The 18,302-nt window shown below is 33.6% G+C and overlaps 1 protein-coding gene and 2 non-coding genes across 3 annotated transcripts; 1 reads left to right on the top strand and 2 right to left on the bottom strand.

Moving 5' to 3' along the window:
• The first annotated feature begins 824 nt into the window (after positions 1 to 824).
• LOC149415704 (uncharacterized) lies at positions 825 to 6,678 on the top strand. Its single transcript, XM_089641646.1, has 5 exons — positions 825 to 860; positions 1,470 to 1,659; positions 4,481 to 4,633; positions 4,754 to 5,041; positions 6,611 to 6,678. Exons 2-5 carry the CDS (start codon positions 1,506 to 1,508, stop codon positions 6,676 to 6,678), a joined length of 663 nt encoding a protein of 220 aa, XP_089497772.1. The 5' UTR covers positions 825 to 860; positions 1,470 to 1,505.
• Positions 6,679 to 15,519: 8,841 nt separating this feature from the next.
• Positions 15,520 to 15,638, bottom strand: LOC149415705 (5S ribosomal RNA). The gene has a single exon (XR_016303716.1). It is a non-coding gene; the product is annotated as a 5S ribosomal RNA (ribosomal RNA).
• Positions 15,639 to 15,961: 323 nt separating this feature from the next.
• On the bottom strand, positions 15,962 to 16,080 carry LOC149415706 (5S ribosomal RNA). The gene has a single exon (XR_016303727.1). It is a non-coding gene; the product is annotated as a 5S ribosomal RNA (ribosomal RNA).
• Between the last annotated feature and the right edge of the window lie 2,222 nt (positions 16,081 to 18,302).

Here is an 18,302-nt window from a genome sequence, read left to right on the forward strand (position 1 = left end):
TAAAGTGGTTCCGATTTACACCACTTCGGTACGTTGTCTGAGTCCGTGGCGCTGGCATCGCCATTCTCACCGCTAGAGTTATTATTATTTTAAAATACGTTAAAATTACATTTCTACAAAAGACCTTCAAACAATTGCAATATAGTCTAGCCTTGGGCGAAGGTTTTTATTGCCGGGTCGCTGGCTTCGATTTACGACTCTATGGGTGTATTTCTAAGTTGGCTTTCTAAATTTTTATTGCGCTTGCCGGCCAGGCTATTCACTAAATATTTAAGGTCTAATAAGGCGAACTGCTGCCTCAATCTGCATGTAAAATTACAGAGACAGATGAGGGCGCACGTGTTCGCTTTGGTCGTTCTGTGAATTCAAGTCACGTAGATACCTAGGGACATATCATAGTGGCAAAATATAAATGTCCCTTTCTTTGAAAAATATTTTTAATACATTTAATCTATAAAATTTAACAGTATTTATTTAATAACTATGTGTACAATACAAGAATAGTATTATTATTGGCGTTAAAATAGAATTTTTTGGGCTTTTGAATGAACGATATTAATTAAGTACAATAATATTGTCTGTGGTCGCACTATTTTAATGTCCTTGAGATTTCTCTATCGTTACGACCTGTCTGGACCGTTTTATCTCTGGTTAAGTTGATGACAAACTTTCCCCATACAAAAAGCCCGACGATATCGATCTAGAGAGTAGTTTATTCATTATAACCTAAAAATTATCGCTGACGCATGCTTTTGTCGTTACCAATCGTTGCATCCTGCTTTTAAACTCTAATTCTACATAATATTCTTAACGCTGTTTTCTTAACGCAGTTAAATTTATCATCCCTTGTGTTGTTATTGGTAAGTTCTAATGCTGATATTTTCTTCAAATGCACAACTGCGATATATGTCTATTGGCGCGTTTACATGTGAACCTGAATCTGTGTGAACAGGCGAACCGCCGTTTACAGTTGGTTTGTTCCTTTCCACAAAACCGCCGACCGAATCATTAAAACACCGTTGTCGGAATAATAATAATTCTGTCGGCGGTTCCAAATGTTGGGTGCGACCTAGTTTAACCTATGACGCCATATGAAGTTTTGTTTGAAGAACGTTTGTTTGAACTGTCAATTTGACGTCTATTTTTTTAAGAATTGTATGACGAAGGCGTTGATTGAATTATCACTAATTCTAAAAAAAAATCACGAAATTTTGTTAAAAGCTGACCCAATACACGGTAATACCGTTTAATATAGGGATATAGTAGAAGTCACCGTTAGATTACTGTATTCCGATGATTGACGAAGATTCTCTCAACTGATTTCAATCCTCTTATCTTCAATGTCACTAGTATATCCTTACTTGAAAATATTTTTTCAGTAGACTCCATTGCTAGGCAAAATATTAAAACCTAAGTACAGTCATAGCTCATACAAATTGGAGTTCCGTTAAAAATACGTTCTGTTTTAGGAAGTTTCAGATATATGTTTTGTGCACAACAGAGCCATGGATCAACTTAATCCAGAGAATGTTTCCATCAAGACGGAACCAGTGCCCCGGGAAGACAATGGAGGTGAAATTCCTTATACGGATATGGATTTCGACCTCCCAGATGTAAAGAAGGAATGTTTGCAGAATGCGGAGAGTGCTCGGACAGCCAGTAAGTTGCGTTGCACATTATTGTTGAAATGTAGGTTGTTAAATACTGATGTTCGGAATCCTTGTCCGTTTTGAAATCTTGCTCAGACAGGACATAATATACTTGTTCATAACGCCCTCTCTTGCTGTGCCTACATAAGTACTTCAGCAATCTTTAACTTATACTCACAAATCTCAGCCTACATACTCTTTAGCTATTCGTGGAATTTTTATAGAATTTCATACTGTGTATGTGTCTTTATATTTATTATTAAAGTATTAGTAGTTTAGTTCTGTAGGCGAGGATATTGCCCACGAAACATGTAGATCTTCAATGCAAAAATTAATGATGTAATCAATGTATTTTTACCTTTAAATGAAATAAATGATGCCAACATTTTCATAAGGCAAGAAAGGTTATTTTATTTTAAAAGTAATTTATTTGTAAGTATTATTGTTTTTTGACATTAACAGTTAGTCCTACATCATGTGCCCATTTAAGCGGTTTTTTATTTTTTTATATTTTATTTTATATTATAGAAACAAACAGTACATGATTTACAGAGATGAAACAATATACAGGAATAAGATACTTCATGTTGTGTACCTATGATATGTTTCCTTGTAATGTCTGCTATGTGGTATGTTTATTCCTTAATTACCAGGTGAATTGTGTAGTTTATAGGTGTGTGTGATGTATGTGTGAGTGTTTGTGTGTGTGTGTGTGTCTGTATGTATGCGCATTGAATTCTTTAAATTATTGAAATGATATTTAAACAATCTTTGTAATGACATAACCAGTTCTAAATGTACCAACGTTACAACATGTCACGTCTGAGGAGCATGGACCCTTGTCAATCACCAGGGCTATGATGGGGCTAAGGCGAGGAAGGCAGAATGTGTGAAAGCATTGAAGAACCTTGATCATGTTGTCTTCCTTGAACAACAACACTCGAACAAAGAACAGGCTGATCTCGCGCAGGAGTCAATACGTTTGTTTTTTATGTTTGGTTAGTTTACACGGAAAGTCTGTATCCTTAATTCTCCGAAGGATCGGTTGATGGTATCCGCGTGCTCTTTTTCATTTTTTGGTATAAATTTGTCTGGCCAATCTCAGAGCCGCGGAATCGTCCTCCAAAAAAACCGCACGTCCGTTCGTTTTTTCCCCGTATTGTCACCGGTCATTTTTCTACCCGCGTTCTCTAGCCTGCTCCGTACAACAAATCGCAGGGCAGCCACCCGAAAAACTTTCAACAAAACAATAATCGGGCACTACTTTGGCAATTTAAATTTGCAAAATTTTTAGCGTTTCAAACATTTGACGAGCTCAATATAAACACTGTCCCCAAGACATACGCTGATAATTCTGATCAATTTCTTGAATCTTCCTATATTTTTTTAGTAAATATAATGATGAATTTAGCAAAGCAAGCTTTGCTATGTGATGAAGCAAAACAAATCAAAGAACCTCCTGAGCAGGGAAAGAAGCTTAAGTTAAACAAATCACAACTGATGAAATGGAAAACACTATCTCTTCTCTAAAATGAAAATTATCTTTGGAGGACTTGCAATGAAATATCTCTTTAAAGTAATTATCGTACCTCTAACAAACTTAGTCAATCTATCTATAACTGAAAGCATTTTCCTCACAGCTCTCAAGCAAGCTATTGTTATACCATTATTTAAAAATGACATTTTAGAAAATACCGATAAAACAACGCCTATCCTACTTAGAAAGTAATCCAATATTTTCGGAACCACAGTATAAATTTAGGGAGTACTGGTGACCCCATATAATCTATTACTTGGCTTGTTTCCTAACTGCCGAAGTTATACCTTAATTTGAAGTAGAGGATATTCTAGATATTAATAACTATCGACCTATCTCCCTGTTAATAACCTTATCAAAAATAATACGCTAAAATTATGTTGGTGTCTTATATATTGTCCGCTATTCTCAAACTCTTTGAATCATTAGTCCTAGATGTCATAACAAAACAAATCAATAATATAATCGTACCCAATCAGCACGGCTTTATCACAGGTAGAAACACTTAAGGTAGCTTAATCATTTTTAATCTCCTTCATACACAATTAGATAACTTAGAATCCCTTGAAAATTTTCGTAAAATCCAAAGTTATGTTACTTATGAATGCTCTTGAAATAATGTACTTTTGACATCAGTCGCTCAGATCAGCGACTTAGGAATTATATTTGATGAAAAGTAAACATTCACTTTGCATGTAAATGATATAACAAAGAGAGCTACAAAAATTCTCGGTTTCGTATGCAGAACAGCGAGTGATTTCAAGTTACTTGAATATTTGAAAACATTGTTTCTTTAGTAAAAAGCCAGGTAGAGTATAATTCGCCTATTTGGTCACCATTGTATAAAACCCATTCTGACAATAAAGAAAAGGTACAGCATAAATTCCTAAGATTTATTAACTTTAAACTGAATATACCAATTCAAAATATTAACTATGTCCTTTTGATGAAACAACTTAACTTAATAACGCTGTCAGATCATCTCTGACCTTGTATTATTAAATGAAATAAATACTACTAATAAAACTACATTGTCCATTCGAGGGTACAGCGGTTTCACACATGGGAAACCAACACTTGGGTGATATTGACATGTTTATGTTAGCTTGGTGCATTTCGTGGGTCATATTAAAGACCTGTTCCAACCTTAATTTTGAAAATTTATTATTTCTTCGACATGTTCAAAATTAATTCTCATGTTAAAATTTGACTACCTATATTTATTTAAGAGCCCCGCGGGCTTAAAATTAACAAATATATTTTTCAAATAAATGTTGCTGTTTTGTTGTTGCAGGTAGCATTAATGTGAAAACTGTTTCAAACAAGGCGGAATCAGAACAACAAGAAGAATATGGTGGGGGAATTCCTTATATGGAAATTGAAATTGATCTGCCGGATATTAAAAAGGAATGCTTTGATCACTTTGATAAAATTACACAGACAACAGGTAAACCCGATTTTCTCTGTTCTATTGAAGAATTCGTGCTTTTTATTTTAACATTCTATTACTTTACTGTATTTACACTTTATACGTTATATTCCTAATCTTTTTCCGACTTATTGACAGATCTGAAGATGCAACCCGTAAGAAAACGATTCTCCTGTACCCATTGTAACTACTTCTGCTTTCACAAGTCAAATTTAGAACTTCACTTGCGCACCCATTCTGGAAAAAAACCCTTTTCAAGTGCATATTGCACTTATTCAGGTTCTCAAAAAAAATTACACATGATGACTCACAGTAAAGAAAAACCTTTTTCATGTCTCGAATGCAGTTATTCATGTTCTCAAAAGGGAATTTTGACAAGACACATAATGACTCACACTGGAGAAAAACCTTTTTCATGCTCTGACTGTAATTATTCGTGTTCTCAAAAGGGATATCTAAAGTCACACATGGTGACTCACAGTGAAGAAAAACCTTTTTCATGCTCTGACTGCCGTTATTCATCTTCTCGAAGTGGAGATTTACTGAAACACAAAAGGACGCACAGTGGAGAAAAACCTTTTTCATGCTCTGACTGTAATTATTCATGTTTTGTGAAGGGAAATTTAACAAGACACTTACTGACTCACAGTGGAGAAAAACCTTTTTCATGCTCTGACTGTAATTATTCATGTTTTGTGAAGAGCCGGTTGACGCAACACATGATGACTCACACTGGAGAAAAACCTTTTTCATGCTCTGACTGTAATTATTCATGTTTGGTAAAGGGAAATTTAACAAGACACTTACTGACTCACAGTGGAGAAAAACCTTTTTCATGCACTGACTGTAATTATTCATGTTTTGTGAAGAGCCGGTTGACGCAACACATGATGACTCACACTGGAGAAAAACCTTTTTCATGCTCTGACTGCCATTATTCATGTTCGCGAAAGGAAAGTTTGACAAGACATATGCTGACTCACGGAGGAGAAAAACCTTATTCATTTACCGATTGCAGTTAGTATTGTTCTCAAAAGGGATCTTTGATGGTACACATGACGACTCGCAGTGGTGAAAAACCTTTGTCATGTCCCGAATGCAGTTATTCATGTTCTCAAAAGAGAACTTTGACAACACACATGCTGACTCACAATTGAAAAAAACCTTTTTCATGTCTGGAATGCAGTTATTCATGTTGTCGAACTGGATATTTGACGGTAAGCATGATGACTTACAGTGGAGAAAAACCCTTTTCATGTGCCCATTGCAGTTATTGATGTTCTCGAAAGGAATCTTGACGGTACAAATGATGACTCACAGTGGAGAAAAACCTTTTTCATGCTCTGACTGTAATTATTCATGTACTGTAAACAGTAAGTTGACGCAACACGTGATGATTCACATTGTAGAAAAAACTATTTCATGCTCTGACTGTAATTATTCATGTACTGTAAAGAGTAAGTTGACGCAACACGCGATGACTCACATTTTAGAAAAAAACTTTTTCATGTCCCGAATGCAGTTATTCATGTTCTCAAAAGGTAACTTTGACAGAACACGTGACGACTCACAGAAGAAAGAAAAACTTTTTGCCAAGACACATGCACTTTCACAGTGCGCGAAAATCTTTTTCATGTTCCGACTGCAACTATTTATGTTTTCAAAAGAGAACTTTGACGAATCACATGATGACACTTAGTGGAAAAAAACCATATTCATGTTCCGAATGCAGTTATTCATCTTTCCGAAGGTGACTTTTTCTGAATCACATAATGACGCACAGTGGGGAAAAACCTTGATCGGGTAGGACCGAAATTTATTTCGTATATTAACTCTGAGAATGCTGTAATGTCATACGATTTCAGAGAAATGCCCATTCAGTTTATTTTTGTAGTGCCATTCTTGTGAAATATATAGATGGTACTTAATCTAGACAATAACAACCAGTAATTAAAATAACCTTTCTCAGATTAAGCAACGATACCTAAATTGTAGGTTTAATACATTCTCTCCACACAGCATTCTCAGGGATTATAAAGGACCTGAAGGAAATTGCAGTCTAAACGTTTGGGATAAAAATGATTTGTGCACATATGGTTTCCTGATTATGGTCGGTCAACGTGTTCCGACATCGTACTAATTAATGTTAATTTATTTATTTATACGCCCATTGGACTTTTACATACATAGTTCATTAAAAAATAATATTCTGAAGATTGTAAGTTCACAATAGTAACAGTAATAATACATAATAATAATTGACATATTATAACAGGAAGTAAATAGTAAATGCATACAATAATTATTTGTAGGTTTAAACCTGTTGTGCAAAAATAACAATATGCCTACTCCTACAGTATGCAAACGTCAATTAGTTAAAAATAAATGTAAAGTTTATATGTACCTACATACTAGCTAGTGGCAGCAGTAACATGATATACGACACATAGTGTATGAGACCTTTGAATTAGAAAGTTAACGAAATAATTATTAGCAGTATTTTTTTTTTTTTAATTTATTAACTTTCAAAAATACATTTTTACAATTAAGTCCCGTTAAACTGATTGATATCAGTTTGTCAACGGGTTCTTTTAACAATTACTTTTTAAATACATATACAATTTTTACAAGTACATAAAATATACACATAATTACATTAATACAAAAAAATTCTTTCACATAACCATTTTTTTAACATACATTTCCTTCTGTGAGTCAATTCACAGCTTTTTATTGAGTTTGGTAACATGTTGTAAATTATTGGAACGAGGTATTCTAGAGTTCTTTGACCATATTTATTCAGGTATCTGGGAACTACAAGTCCATCGTTTGCAATTAGTCTTGTATTATGAACATGTGTCACTATTTTTTTATGTTCAGATTGAGATGTATGCTGACTCGCAATTTTAAGCCACAATAAAGCACGAACAGATAATACATTTACAGAGTTGTATAGTAATGACTTTGGTACGTCATTTCTTTGTTCGTATTTAGTTTTGTTTAATAATAATTTTACCAAAGAATATTGTACATTTTGGACTGAAAGAAGATTTTTTTTTGTTGAATGTCCCCGTGAAGTTATTCCGTATCTTATTAGGGATTCCGCCAATGATAGGTATATTATTTTAAGGGTATTTGGTGGAACAAAAAACTTCAATCTATAAAGTTTGCTCACTATAGCTCTAAGCCGTGTGCACACTTTTTGTATATGTATATCCCATTTAAAATTACAATCAATTGTTAAGCCTAGATATACGTATTTTGAAACAAGTTCAATATTTTTGCATGAGCATGGTTGTATTACAAAGTTATGGATGCAATTAAAGTCATGAGAAATAATTTTAGGAGTTATGGTGATGTTATTATGAGGAGATCTGATGTGCATAAGCTTCGTTTTTTTAGCATTGATTATTAAACCTACATCATGTGACCATTTTTGAAGAGTAACAAAGTCAATTTGCAGTAAAGTACTCGCTATTAATAAATCCTCATGTGAAATAACTAATGCAGTGTCGTCAGCATAAACGTAATGTTTTACATGAGAAAATATAAATTTCATTGCAGTAACATATATTATAGACAATGTAGGGCCTAGTATGGACCCTTGTGGTACGCCTGCGAAAACAATATTTTTTTTGCTAAAATGATCAAAAAATTTTACACAAATCTTTCTATTTTGAAAGTAGTTAACAAATAATTTATGTAGGTTTCCTGTAATTCCAATGTTTTCTAGAGTTTTAAGTAATTTACTATGATCAATCGTATCAAAAGCCTTTGAATTATCAATAAATAATACGAGTACATGTTTTCTTTTGTTAAGATCATTATTAATTTTATTTGAAAATTCTTGAAGTAGTAGATCTGTGCTTTTATTTTTTTGGAAACCATATTGATGGGTATCAATAATAGAAAATTTTTCAAGGTACTTTATTAGTTTTACAGATATATTTTTTTCTAGGATCTTTTCAATTGCAGGTAAAATACTGATCGGTCTATAGTTTTCAATTTCACTGTGTTTACCACCTTTGTAGATGGGTCGGATTATGCTACATTTAAGATCTTCAGGTATAATTGCCTCCGATAAAATCATATTAATTAATAGAGTTAAAATAGGTCCTAAAATATTTAAGTGTTTTTTAATGTCAAACATTCTAATTTTATCTATCCCCGGCGATTGACTATTTTTTAAACTTCTGACTACTTTTTCAATATCACAAAGTTTTGCTTGTGTTAAGAGCATGCTTTGTGGAAGTCTATGTGTTTGAAAATGAAAAGCTTTTTTGTCACATCTATGTAATAGTTGCTTAACATTGTCAGAAAAAAAGTTTGCAAAATTGTTAGATGTTTGTTCAGTCGTTTGTTCTTTTTTCAAAAAATAGTTTGATATTACTTGGTCGCAATTACTTTTGCTCTTCCTTCCTAACAATCTGTTTATTTCGTCCCACGTTTTTTTAGAGTCGGCAAAGTAATTTTTAAATTTTGAGTTGAAGAATTTTAATTTGCATGCACTGATTAATTTTGTAACTTTGTTTCGATTACATTTGTACTCTGTTTCATAAAATTTATTTGTAGGATTATTTTTCCATCTTTTGTAAAGTGTATCTTTTAATTTGATTTTTGATAATAAATCTTCATTTATCCATTCATTTATGGCATTAGGTCTGATTTGAGGTTTATAAGACTTTACTACAGTACTTTTTTCATAGATTTCATTAAATTTATTTTTAATTTTATTATACAGAGTTACGCAATCCACTTCTTTCAAAAGAATATTCCAATTATATTTTTTTATTTCTTTATCAACACGTTTTTGAGACAGAATTGTGATTTTTTCATTTTGTTCAATATTTTTGACGTCATGGTATTGTAAATTTAGTCCCGTCATAAAATGATCAGCAATTCTCGAATCAATTACACACGCGGACAAGTTATATTTATTAGATCTAACATATATGTGGTCAATACAGGATTTAGTTGTTTGACCAGCAACGATTGCTTCTCTGGTCGTATCATTAATACATTTTGTCAAGTAATTACTGGTAAGTATATTTTCATAAGCTATTATATTTGAATCACTTTGATTTAGTATGTTAAGATTAATATCCCCAAAAAATATTATATTATCATTAAAGTTTACATTATTGCAAAAAAAACAAGAAATTTCATTTAAGAATCCCCTTTTATTGAGGTTAGGTGGTCTATAAATTGCTAAAACATAAAAATTACATTTATTAGGTAATGTCAATATTCCAAACACATTTTCAAAGTGAATGGTTTCAACTATTTTTTGTTTAAAATGTAAATGTTCCCTTATATACAGCAATATTCCACCTCCTTGTTTATTTTTTCTGCAATAATAATACGATTTATATCCTGGAATATCATATAATTTAATAAGTTCCTCGTTAATTGCAGTTTCGCAAAGCATAATAACATCTATGTCTTTCAAACAGTTTTTCAAATAGGCATGAAGAATATCCCAATACTTGTTTAGTGATCTTATATTTATTTGGACACAGGTTAGGTTAGTATTGCATTTATTAATATTTTGTGCGTGAATCCAACATTCTAAATTGCTTGCACGGGTGAATTCTACATCAGTATCATTTTCAATATAGTTGAAAGCCATTTAAAAATATAATATTATACTCGTAACATTCAGTAGGTATAATGGTTGGAAGTTGAAATATAGCATCTATTAATAATGTACAAAATAATAATGATGTACAAAATATACTTGAATATTGTAGGCTTGTAAAGGATAAATTGAAAAATAGATTTTAATTTTGTGCATCTTATAAAGAAAAATATCGAACTGTTTGTAATAATAGTATTATCCTCGTATATTTTAATATTATGGTTGTTGGGTTTAGTATTATTTGATACTATTTCCCGAGAAGCTATTTACAACCTAGTATTGAGTAATACAAAACAAACTTGAAGAATATCGGCGTGTAAGTAGAATATATAAAAAGAGATAAGTTTCAATAATAATACGAGAGAATACTGCTGTAGAGTTATGTGCAAAATACTACTATAGAGTACAAAATAAACTTCAAGAATATGGATTTGTAAAACGTAGTTAGAAATGTCAATTTTATGACATCCTGATGAAGAAAACATTAAAACATTACGATTTTCAATAATCGATTTTTTGGTGTGCAATTTCAAGCATTTTTTTATAAAACTTACAATTAATCTTGTCATTTGCTCGGTGATTTGATGGAAATGTCAGTTTATTTTTTAGGTTATGTTGTTCACAGTTCAGACATTTGGGTGCTTGGCTTATATTAATACAAGCCGTATGTGTGTGAGGGCCTCCACAATAGCTGCAGCTAGCTGCGTCCTTTTCTTTCCCAAGGCATCTACTTGATGTGTGTCCAAAGCGTAAGCGATGGAAACATTGTACCAGCGGGTTTGCATCTTCGGCGTAAATTCTTTGATATCCGATATTTATTATTTATTTTTGTATTATATTTCTTCGGATGTCCTAGTCTACCTCTACAATGAAGTTCATCGTGTCGTTGTATTTATTTTTAACAACCTTTTTCACATGTATTAGTGATTTGATATCTGTAGTGTGTGTAAAAACTTTAAGATATTCGTTTTGTTCAAATAGGTCATCAGTAAAATCTTCAGTGCTGTAGTCATTGAAGATGCCTTTGAATATAAGTGTAGGTTTTTTTTTCATAAGTTCTTTTGCTTCTACATCCTGTAATTCTTTGGAAATTTCTTTTTGCAGCAACAGTGCGTCCTCTTTTTTAAAGCATTTTATGATTAATCTATTTTGAGAATTTTTTTTAATGCTGTCAATATTAATCCTTAATTTTCCGTTTTTAATTTTTTCTTGGATTCGTTTTTGGAGTTTTTCATTTGTTTCTTTATTATTTTGATTCGGGGTAATCATTAGGGAAAATTCGTTTTTTCGATTTAAGTATCGTTTTTTATCTACTGATTGGTCATACGACTCAAGTTTGACATTGTTTTCAGTCATTTCAATGGCGACGTGACCCATCAGTGCCAATATTGTATTCACTTTTAAAGTAATTAAGTTTTGTTGATCCTTGGTAAATTTTTTTGTTGAATCTTGTACTGCCTCCAACAGGTCTTGAATTGCCGTCTTGCATGATTCCATAAATTGGTGGTTATTTGTGTGCGTCATGTTTACCCTAATTTACCACTGTGTTGTTTATTTCGAGTTGTGTGTTATTGTCACAATCACTTGTTAGCAAAATATAGAGCGTTTGACAGGTTGCAAACCTGTCATACATAGTTTATATAAAAAATATTCTGAAGATTATAAATATATAATAGTAAGTAAATAATATTACCTTCACCATTTGACATACAAAAGCAAGCAAAAAGCAAATGTATACCTACATGATAATTTGTAGGTATAAGCCTGTTGTAAGAAAATAAGAATACGCCTACTTCTAAGGTATAAAGACGAAAGATGTTTATAAAAATGTTAAGTTTATATGTACATACTAGGTAGTAGTTGTATTAACATAATATCTATGCCACACATAAAAGCTAGTGTGTAAGTACCTATTCCAGAATTATGTACCTGCAGTCCAAATCGCATCGTAAACAAAGTAATCTACGTACTACAAGCACCTACTTGTCTAACGACGACAATAATATCGCAAGTCGGTCTTACACATTACGAGACCTCGCCAGAAGGTTCGAGTCTACGGCCTAGGCATAATTGCCACGCCGTCGAAACTTCGGGAAAGGGCCAGACCGAGCGAGTGGCCTCGATTTAGTTGCCATTTAACTACCTTCTGTTGCCATCGGTCGTGTAGTATAAATAAGCCTGACGCAGCAAGTCAGTCAGTCAGTAATCTATCAGCCGTCAGTCAACGAGACTCAACGAGTGATTACCCGCGCTCCTCTTACTAGCGCGAAGGACAACGTACCCGGCTTCGCCCGTACCATCATGGACTCCAACGGGACATCATCATAGCACCTTGTCCAGATCTCCGTCCCTGGCAAGCGCCACTCGGATTACAAGCGCCCTGGTTCCAGTGTCTCTGACCAGCGCTTCTTCCACGCCAACATGACCACCACGAGGACACGCAGCATCCTCACTGGTCTACGCCGCTCCCGTTCAACTGCCTACAAAGTCCGCCGCACCTTCGGCTTCCGTCAGCACTGGAGTATTGATTCCCCAGATCGCCAGTGCCTGACAGTCATCGAGTCCCGGTCACCAGCGCCCGGTGTCGACTCACTGACCCGCGCCTGTCCAACACATCATCGCAGCAACCGGAATATTCTACATCTGTCCTACATCATCTCCTCATCACGGCAACTGACTCAATAAACACAGTGAACTTCACCACACGCCTTTTCATTTCGTGCCTCTTACCTGATCCCCAAACATTCAATTATCGATTCACGAACTAGCGGGCTCCATAAATCAGCCAGTTCGTAAATTGACAAATAAAAAAAAAATAAAGTAACATTTTTGTTAAATGATTACAGTAATTACATGTGAAATAATAATGCAGTTGTAGTAATTTCAAGAATTAATCAGCGCCCTTGAGGTGATTTCTCACGAAAACGGCGCTATATAAATTAGCCAAATATTATTATTAAGAAGACTACATCTATTATTTTGTCAATCTTGAGGAAATAATTCGATAAGAGGTGCAATAGCTAGATGTTTATTGTTTTATTATAAAAGTTATAATTAAATATTAACTATTGGTTTTAAATTTGGAAACCGATTGGAAACTATAGACATCGATTTGAACTATATTTGTTTCCAAGTGTATGAAGCCTTTGAATTGGAGAGTTGACGAAGTAATTATTGGCAGATTTGGTAACAAAACGATACGATACCCGATAGACTGCCATTTGATATTATATTGAAAAGGCAAATTAAGTCATTCACTGTGCGTCTTGTAGTTAAATCGCTTAGGTTTAGTAATTCCCTTATACATGTATAATAAAGTTCTTCGATTGGTATTCCAAGTTAGTAATTAATAAACCTTAGAAATTTACGTTGTACTTTTTTTGCTGATGAGTGTTATAAAATGGACCCCAGATTGTTGAGTTGTACTCCAAATTACTTCTTACCAACCCAATGTAAAACAATTTGAAGGAATGTATTATTTTTGGATCAATTATATACCTCTAGTGCCACCTGTGCAGGTTAGATTATATTGCTTATGAAAGGTTCTCGTCTCTGTTATTGGTTTGTAATTAAGTCGCTTCGGCAAGGCCGATTCCTGTTTTACTGCCTTTTGAATTTGAAGTTTGTCAACTGTCTTTGTCATATAAAAGGTTGGGTTTCCTTAAAAACTCTCTCTTGCTCAAAAACAATCAAAGGTTTCACCTTTCCTAAAGAACCAAAGGAACTAGCCTGTATCTCGAGTATTTACTGTAAAAAGTGCCTAGTCATATCATGTGATAGTATATTTATTGTAAAATAAAGTGATTCAGTTTGCTCTCAAAAATGATGGAATTTAATTAAAAGGACCCTAATTTATAACAGGAATTAATTGTTTTAATTTTTTTATCGTTTTCAGAATGTACTCCAGGCATTTCATGGCCTTGTTGGTTATTTAATTTATATGAGGAACAAAAGTTCAATCTCTGGAAATTGATTAAAAAATAAACAACGACAGCACAGACTATCCTCCAAAAATGCACATGGACGACAAATAAACAACGACAGCACAGACATATGACAGAAATGCACATGGACGACAAATAATACGCCAACAATACGCAAGGCATCGTAAATCTTTTTTCTGATTTCTTTAAAAATCTTTATGATGATGAAACACCAGAAGAAAATATTCCTTCATACACATTTAATAAAACCACACATTTAAAAGACTGCTACATCACCGAAAAATCTTGCAAAAAAACTAAGTTCCTTAGACATAAACAAGTCTGCAGGCCCGGACACCATCCCGCCAATTTCCTAAAACAGTGCTCCTCCGTATTGTCTAAACCACTAACCATTTTATTTAACAACCTACTATCCTCTGGATATTTTCCCGTCTACTGGAAATCCAGCTATATTATTCCAATATTTAAAAAAGGTGACGAGACTGACATTTCAAACTATCGACCAATATGCATACAATCTGTAGGTATTACCCAAAATCTTTGAATCTTTAGTTTTGGAAGAAATATATCCCACACTAATAAAGCTGATAAATGACTAACAACATGGCTTCACTAGAGGTAGATCAACTACAACAAATTTACTACTGTTTCGAAACTATATATTGGAGTATTTTTCTAAAAATAAACAAGTTGACTGTATATATACTGATTTCTCGAAAGCCTTTGATAAAGTGTCTCACAAAGTACTGATCCAAAAACTTCATGCTATAGGAATCAAAGCAAATATGTTAAGTTGGTTAAGTAGCTACAAATCTGGTATAACTTTATATATTTAACATATTTTTTATCTACACCATTTTTGGCCACTAGTGGCGTACCGCAAGGTAGTCATCTTGGCCCAATTTTATTTATTGTTTTTGAAGTGAAACTTCTTTACGCGCGTCATGCAATTTCGTGGACCGGAGTAAAACCAACTCATGACCGAAACGAAAATGCGGGACCGATTAAAGTTCATTTGATCTAGTCAAAGTTTTGAAGTAAAATATAAATGCTTCTTAGCTCATCTCGACAACTGGCGTTGGTGGTGTAATGGTCAGCATAGTTGCTTTCCAAGCAGTTGATCCGAGTTCGATTCTCGGCTATGGCAAATTATTTTTTTGTTTTTAACGCCTTTTTTTTTTTCAATGGTTGACGATAATATCAATCCACTAAGTAATATTTTAGGCCTGTAGAATAATTGAAAAGTTAAAGAATGATATAAAATTTTTTATGATGTTAACGATAAAAAAATAAAAAAAAACATAAAATTACCATAAAAAATGGGCCAACGGCACGCGGTGTTCCCAAGCGGTCACCCATCCAAGTACTGACCGCGCCCAATGTTGCTTAACTTCGGTGATCGGACGAGAACCGGTGTGTTCAACATGGTATGGTCGTTGGCAAACGCTAAACAATATTAATTTCTATTCTACCTGCAAATAAATATATGAAAATTAGTATAAAAAAGCCCTAATAATACTGAAAACATTAGCAAGGTGTGTGCGACGTTGATAAAAATAATCATTACATACGCGCTTGAAAAAGATCGTAATTACATCCATAACTTTGTAGGAATTTTTTTTTTCAATGGTTGACCATAATATCAATCCACTAAGTAATATTTTAGGCCTGTAGCATACTTGAAAAGTTAAAGAATTTTATGATATTATTAATTATAGTAACGATAAAAAAATAAAAAAAAACATGAAATTACCATAAAAAATGGGCCAACGGCACGCGGTGTTCCCAAGCGGTCACCCATCCAAGTACTGACCGCGCCCAATGTTGCTTAACTTCGGTGATCGGACGAGAACCGGTGTGTTCAACATGGTATGGTCGTTGGCAAACGCTAAAAAATATTAATTTCTACTCTACCTGCCAATAAATATATGAAAATTAGTATAAAAAAGCCCTAATAATACTGAAAACATTAGCAAGGTGTATGCGACGTTGATAAAAATAATCATTACATACGCGCTTGAAAAAGATCGTAATTATATCCATAAATTTGGAGGAATTTTTTGAAGTGAAACTTCTTTACGCGCGTCATGCAATTTCGAGGACCGGAGTAAAACCGACTCATGACCGTGACGAAAAAAAGGGATCATTTCGCTATAGGAGCCTAGCTAATATTATATACCTAGTTTAACTCACTCTCCTAACTCATCTTCGCTGTCTACAGGCAGAGCGCACGACTGTGGTCGTGAAGAACCGAGGTTCGATCCCCGCTTTAACTAATTTTTTTTTTCTTTTTTTATAACTTTTAATTTTTTTTATCACATGCTACTTATAAATATGTCAATAGACAGAAAAAAAGAGAGAATGAAATGAAAAGAGAGAGAGAGAAGAATACTAGAAGTTTCACTTCTGTCTTGCGTAGGCTTGACACACCCATTTTTTTATAAACGACGTAGTCAACTGCTTTAAAAATGTCAATGTACTGCTATTCGCCGACGATATTAAATTATATTAAGAAATAACCTCCTTAAGCGACTGTCAAGTACTTCAATCTAATATAGACATGTTAAATAACTGGTGTTCACAAAACAATTTATATTTAAATGTAGAAAAATGCAAAATTTTGACCTTTTCCAGAAAAAAAACATCATAATTTTTGTCTATTCAATAAATGAAACAAATTTAGAAAGAGTAAAGGAAATGTGAGATCTTGGAATAATAATGGATGAGAAACTAGACTTGACGGCCCACATTCAACAAATTGTGAATAAGGGTATGAATACATTAGGATTTATATTAAGAACAATTAAAAACTTTGAATCTTTACAAATCATAAAACTATTGTATATATCCCTTGTTAGAAGCCTGATAGAACATAACTCCATAGTTTAGTCGCCCTTCTACAATGTACGTACATATTCATAATGTTGAAAGAATTCATATCATTAATTTCTACGCTTCGTCAATTTTAAACTTAAAATCCCTTTACAACACATAAATTATCTGTCATTATTTTTTTTTTTTTTTTTAATATTATTTCTGGCTTTCACCCTTGAAGGGTGTTCTTGGCCATCATTTAAAATTATTGAGAAATGAAAGGTGAATTTAAATATTAATTTTATTTAAATAGGCAAATTTCAAAATTATAATGTAAATTGGAGTCGAGTTCAGACTTAGAAGAGATGAGATGTTGAATGGAGGGGAGGCAATTTTAGATAAGGCTTGATAGAAGAGAGGATATTTGTTTAGAGAGGGACAACCAAAAGATATGTGATCTAAAGTTCCCACTTCTAGAGCACAGAATGTACAATCTGGGGAGTCAAGGACGTGAATTTTAAAAAGGTGGGAAGGAACGGAACAATGTCCGATCCTCATTCGAATGAGTGAAGAAATTTCTTTTTTGGAAAAATGAGGGAATTGCTGAAACCACGGTTTTGATGGAATAGTCCTTTGTATTGAGGCATAGCAGGCTCCCTTGGATTGGCTAGCAATGTGCCAATACTCTGCCCAAACATTGCGGGATCTATCTTTGATGATGGAAAAATGTCAGATAGGGGAATGTGGTTTACGAGGGTCACAACAGGGTTGGACGCTCCTTGTTTTGCCAAGGCATCCGCAATATCACTACCCATGATACCAACATGTCCAGGAATCCAAATCAGAGTTACAGTTTTACCAGAGCTTTGAATGGAGGCTATCATCTCTCGAATAAGGCATACAAAGTGATCATCAGGATGAAGAAGAGGACTGGATTTAAGTTTTTGGAGGGAACTGAGAGAGTCAGAGAGAATGAGGGAATGTTCAAAATTATTTTTGATTATATATTTGAGAGATTCTATTATTGCAATGCACTCGGCTGAAAATATTGAAAATTGATTTGAAATTGAATGAAATATTCTGTCATTAGAATTATTGTGGTAAACGTTAATACCTATACCACAGTTAGGAGAGTCTGAAGATTTGGATCCATCAGTAAATAAAAGAGAAAAGTTGGGCCATTTAGATAAAATAATGTCATTGAACATATTATTGATAGTTCGGGCCGGGAGATTGGAATGACTTTTAAGGATTCCGATCCCTTCAAATATTGTTGGGGATAGGGTGACGT

The sequence above is a fragment of the Hesperophylax consimilis genome, chromosome 17 (assembly GCF_061612785.1).
Source record: "Hesperophylax consimilis isolate HC1 chromosome 17, BYU_Hcon_1.0, whole genome shotgun sequence".
Lineage (NCBI taxonomy): Eukaryota > Metazoa > Arthropoda > Insecta > Trichoptera > Limnephilidae > Hesperophylax > Hesperophylax consimilis.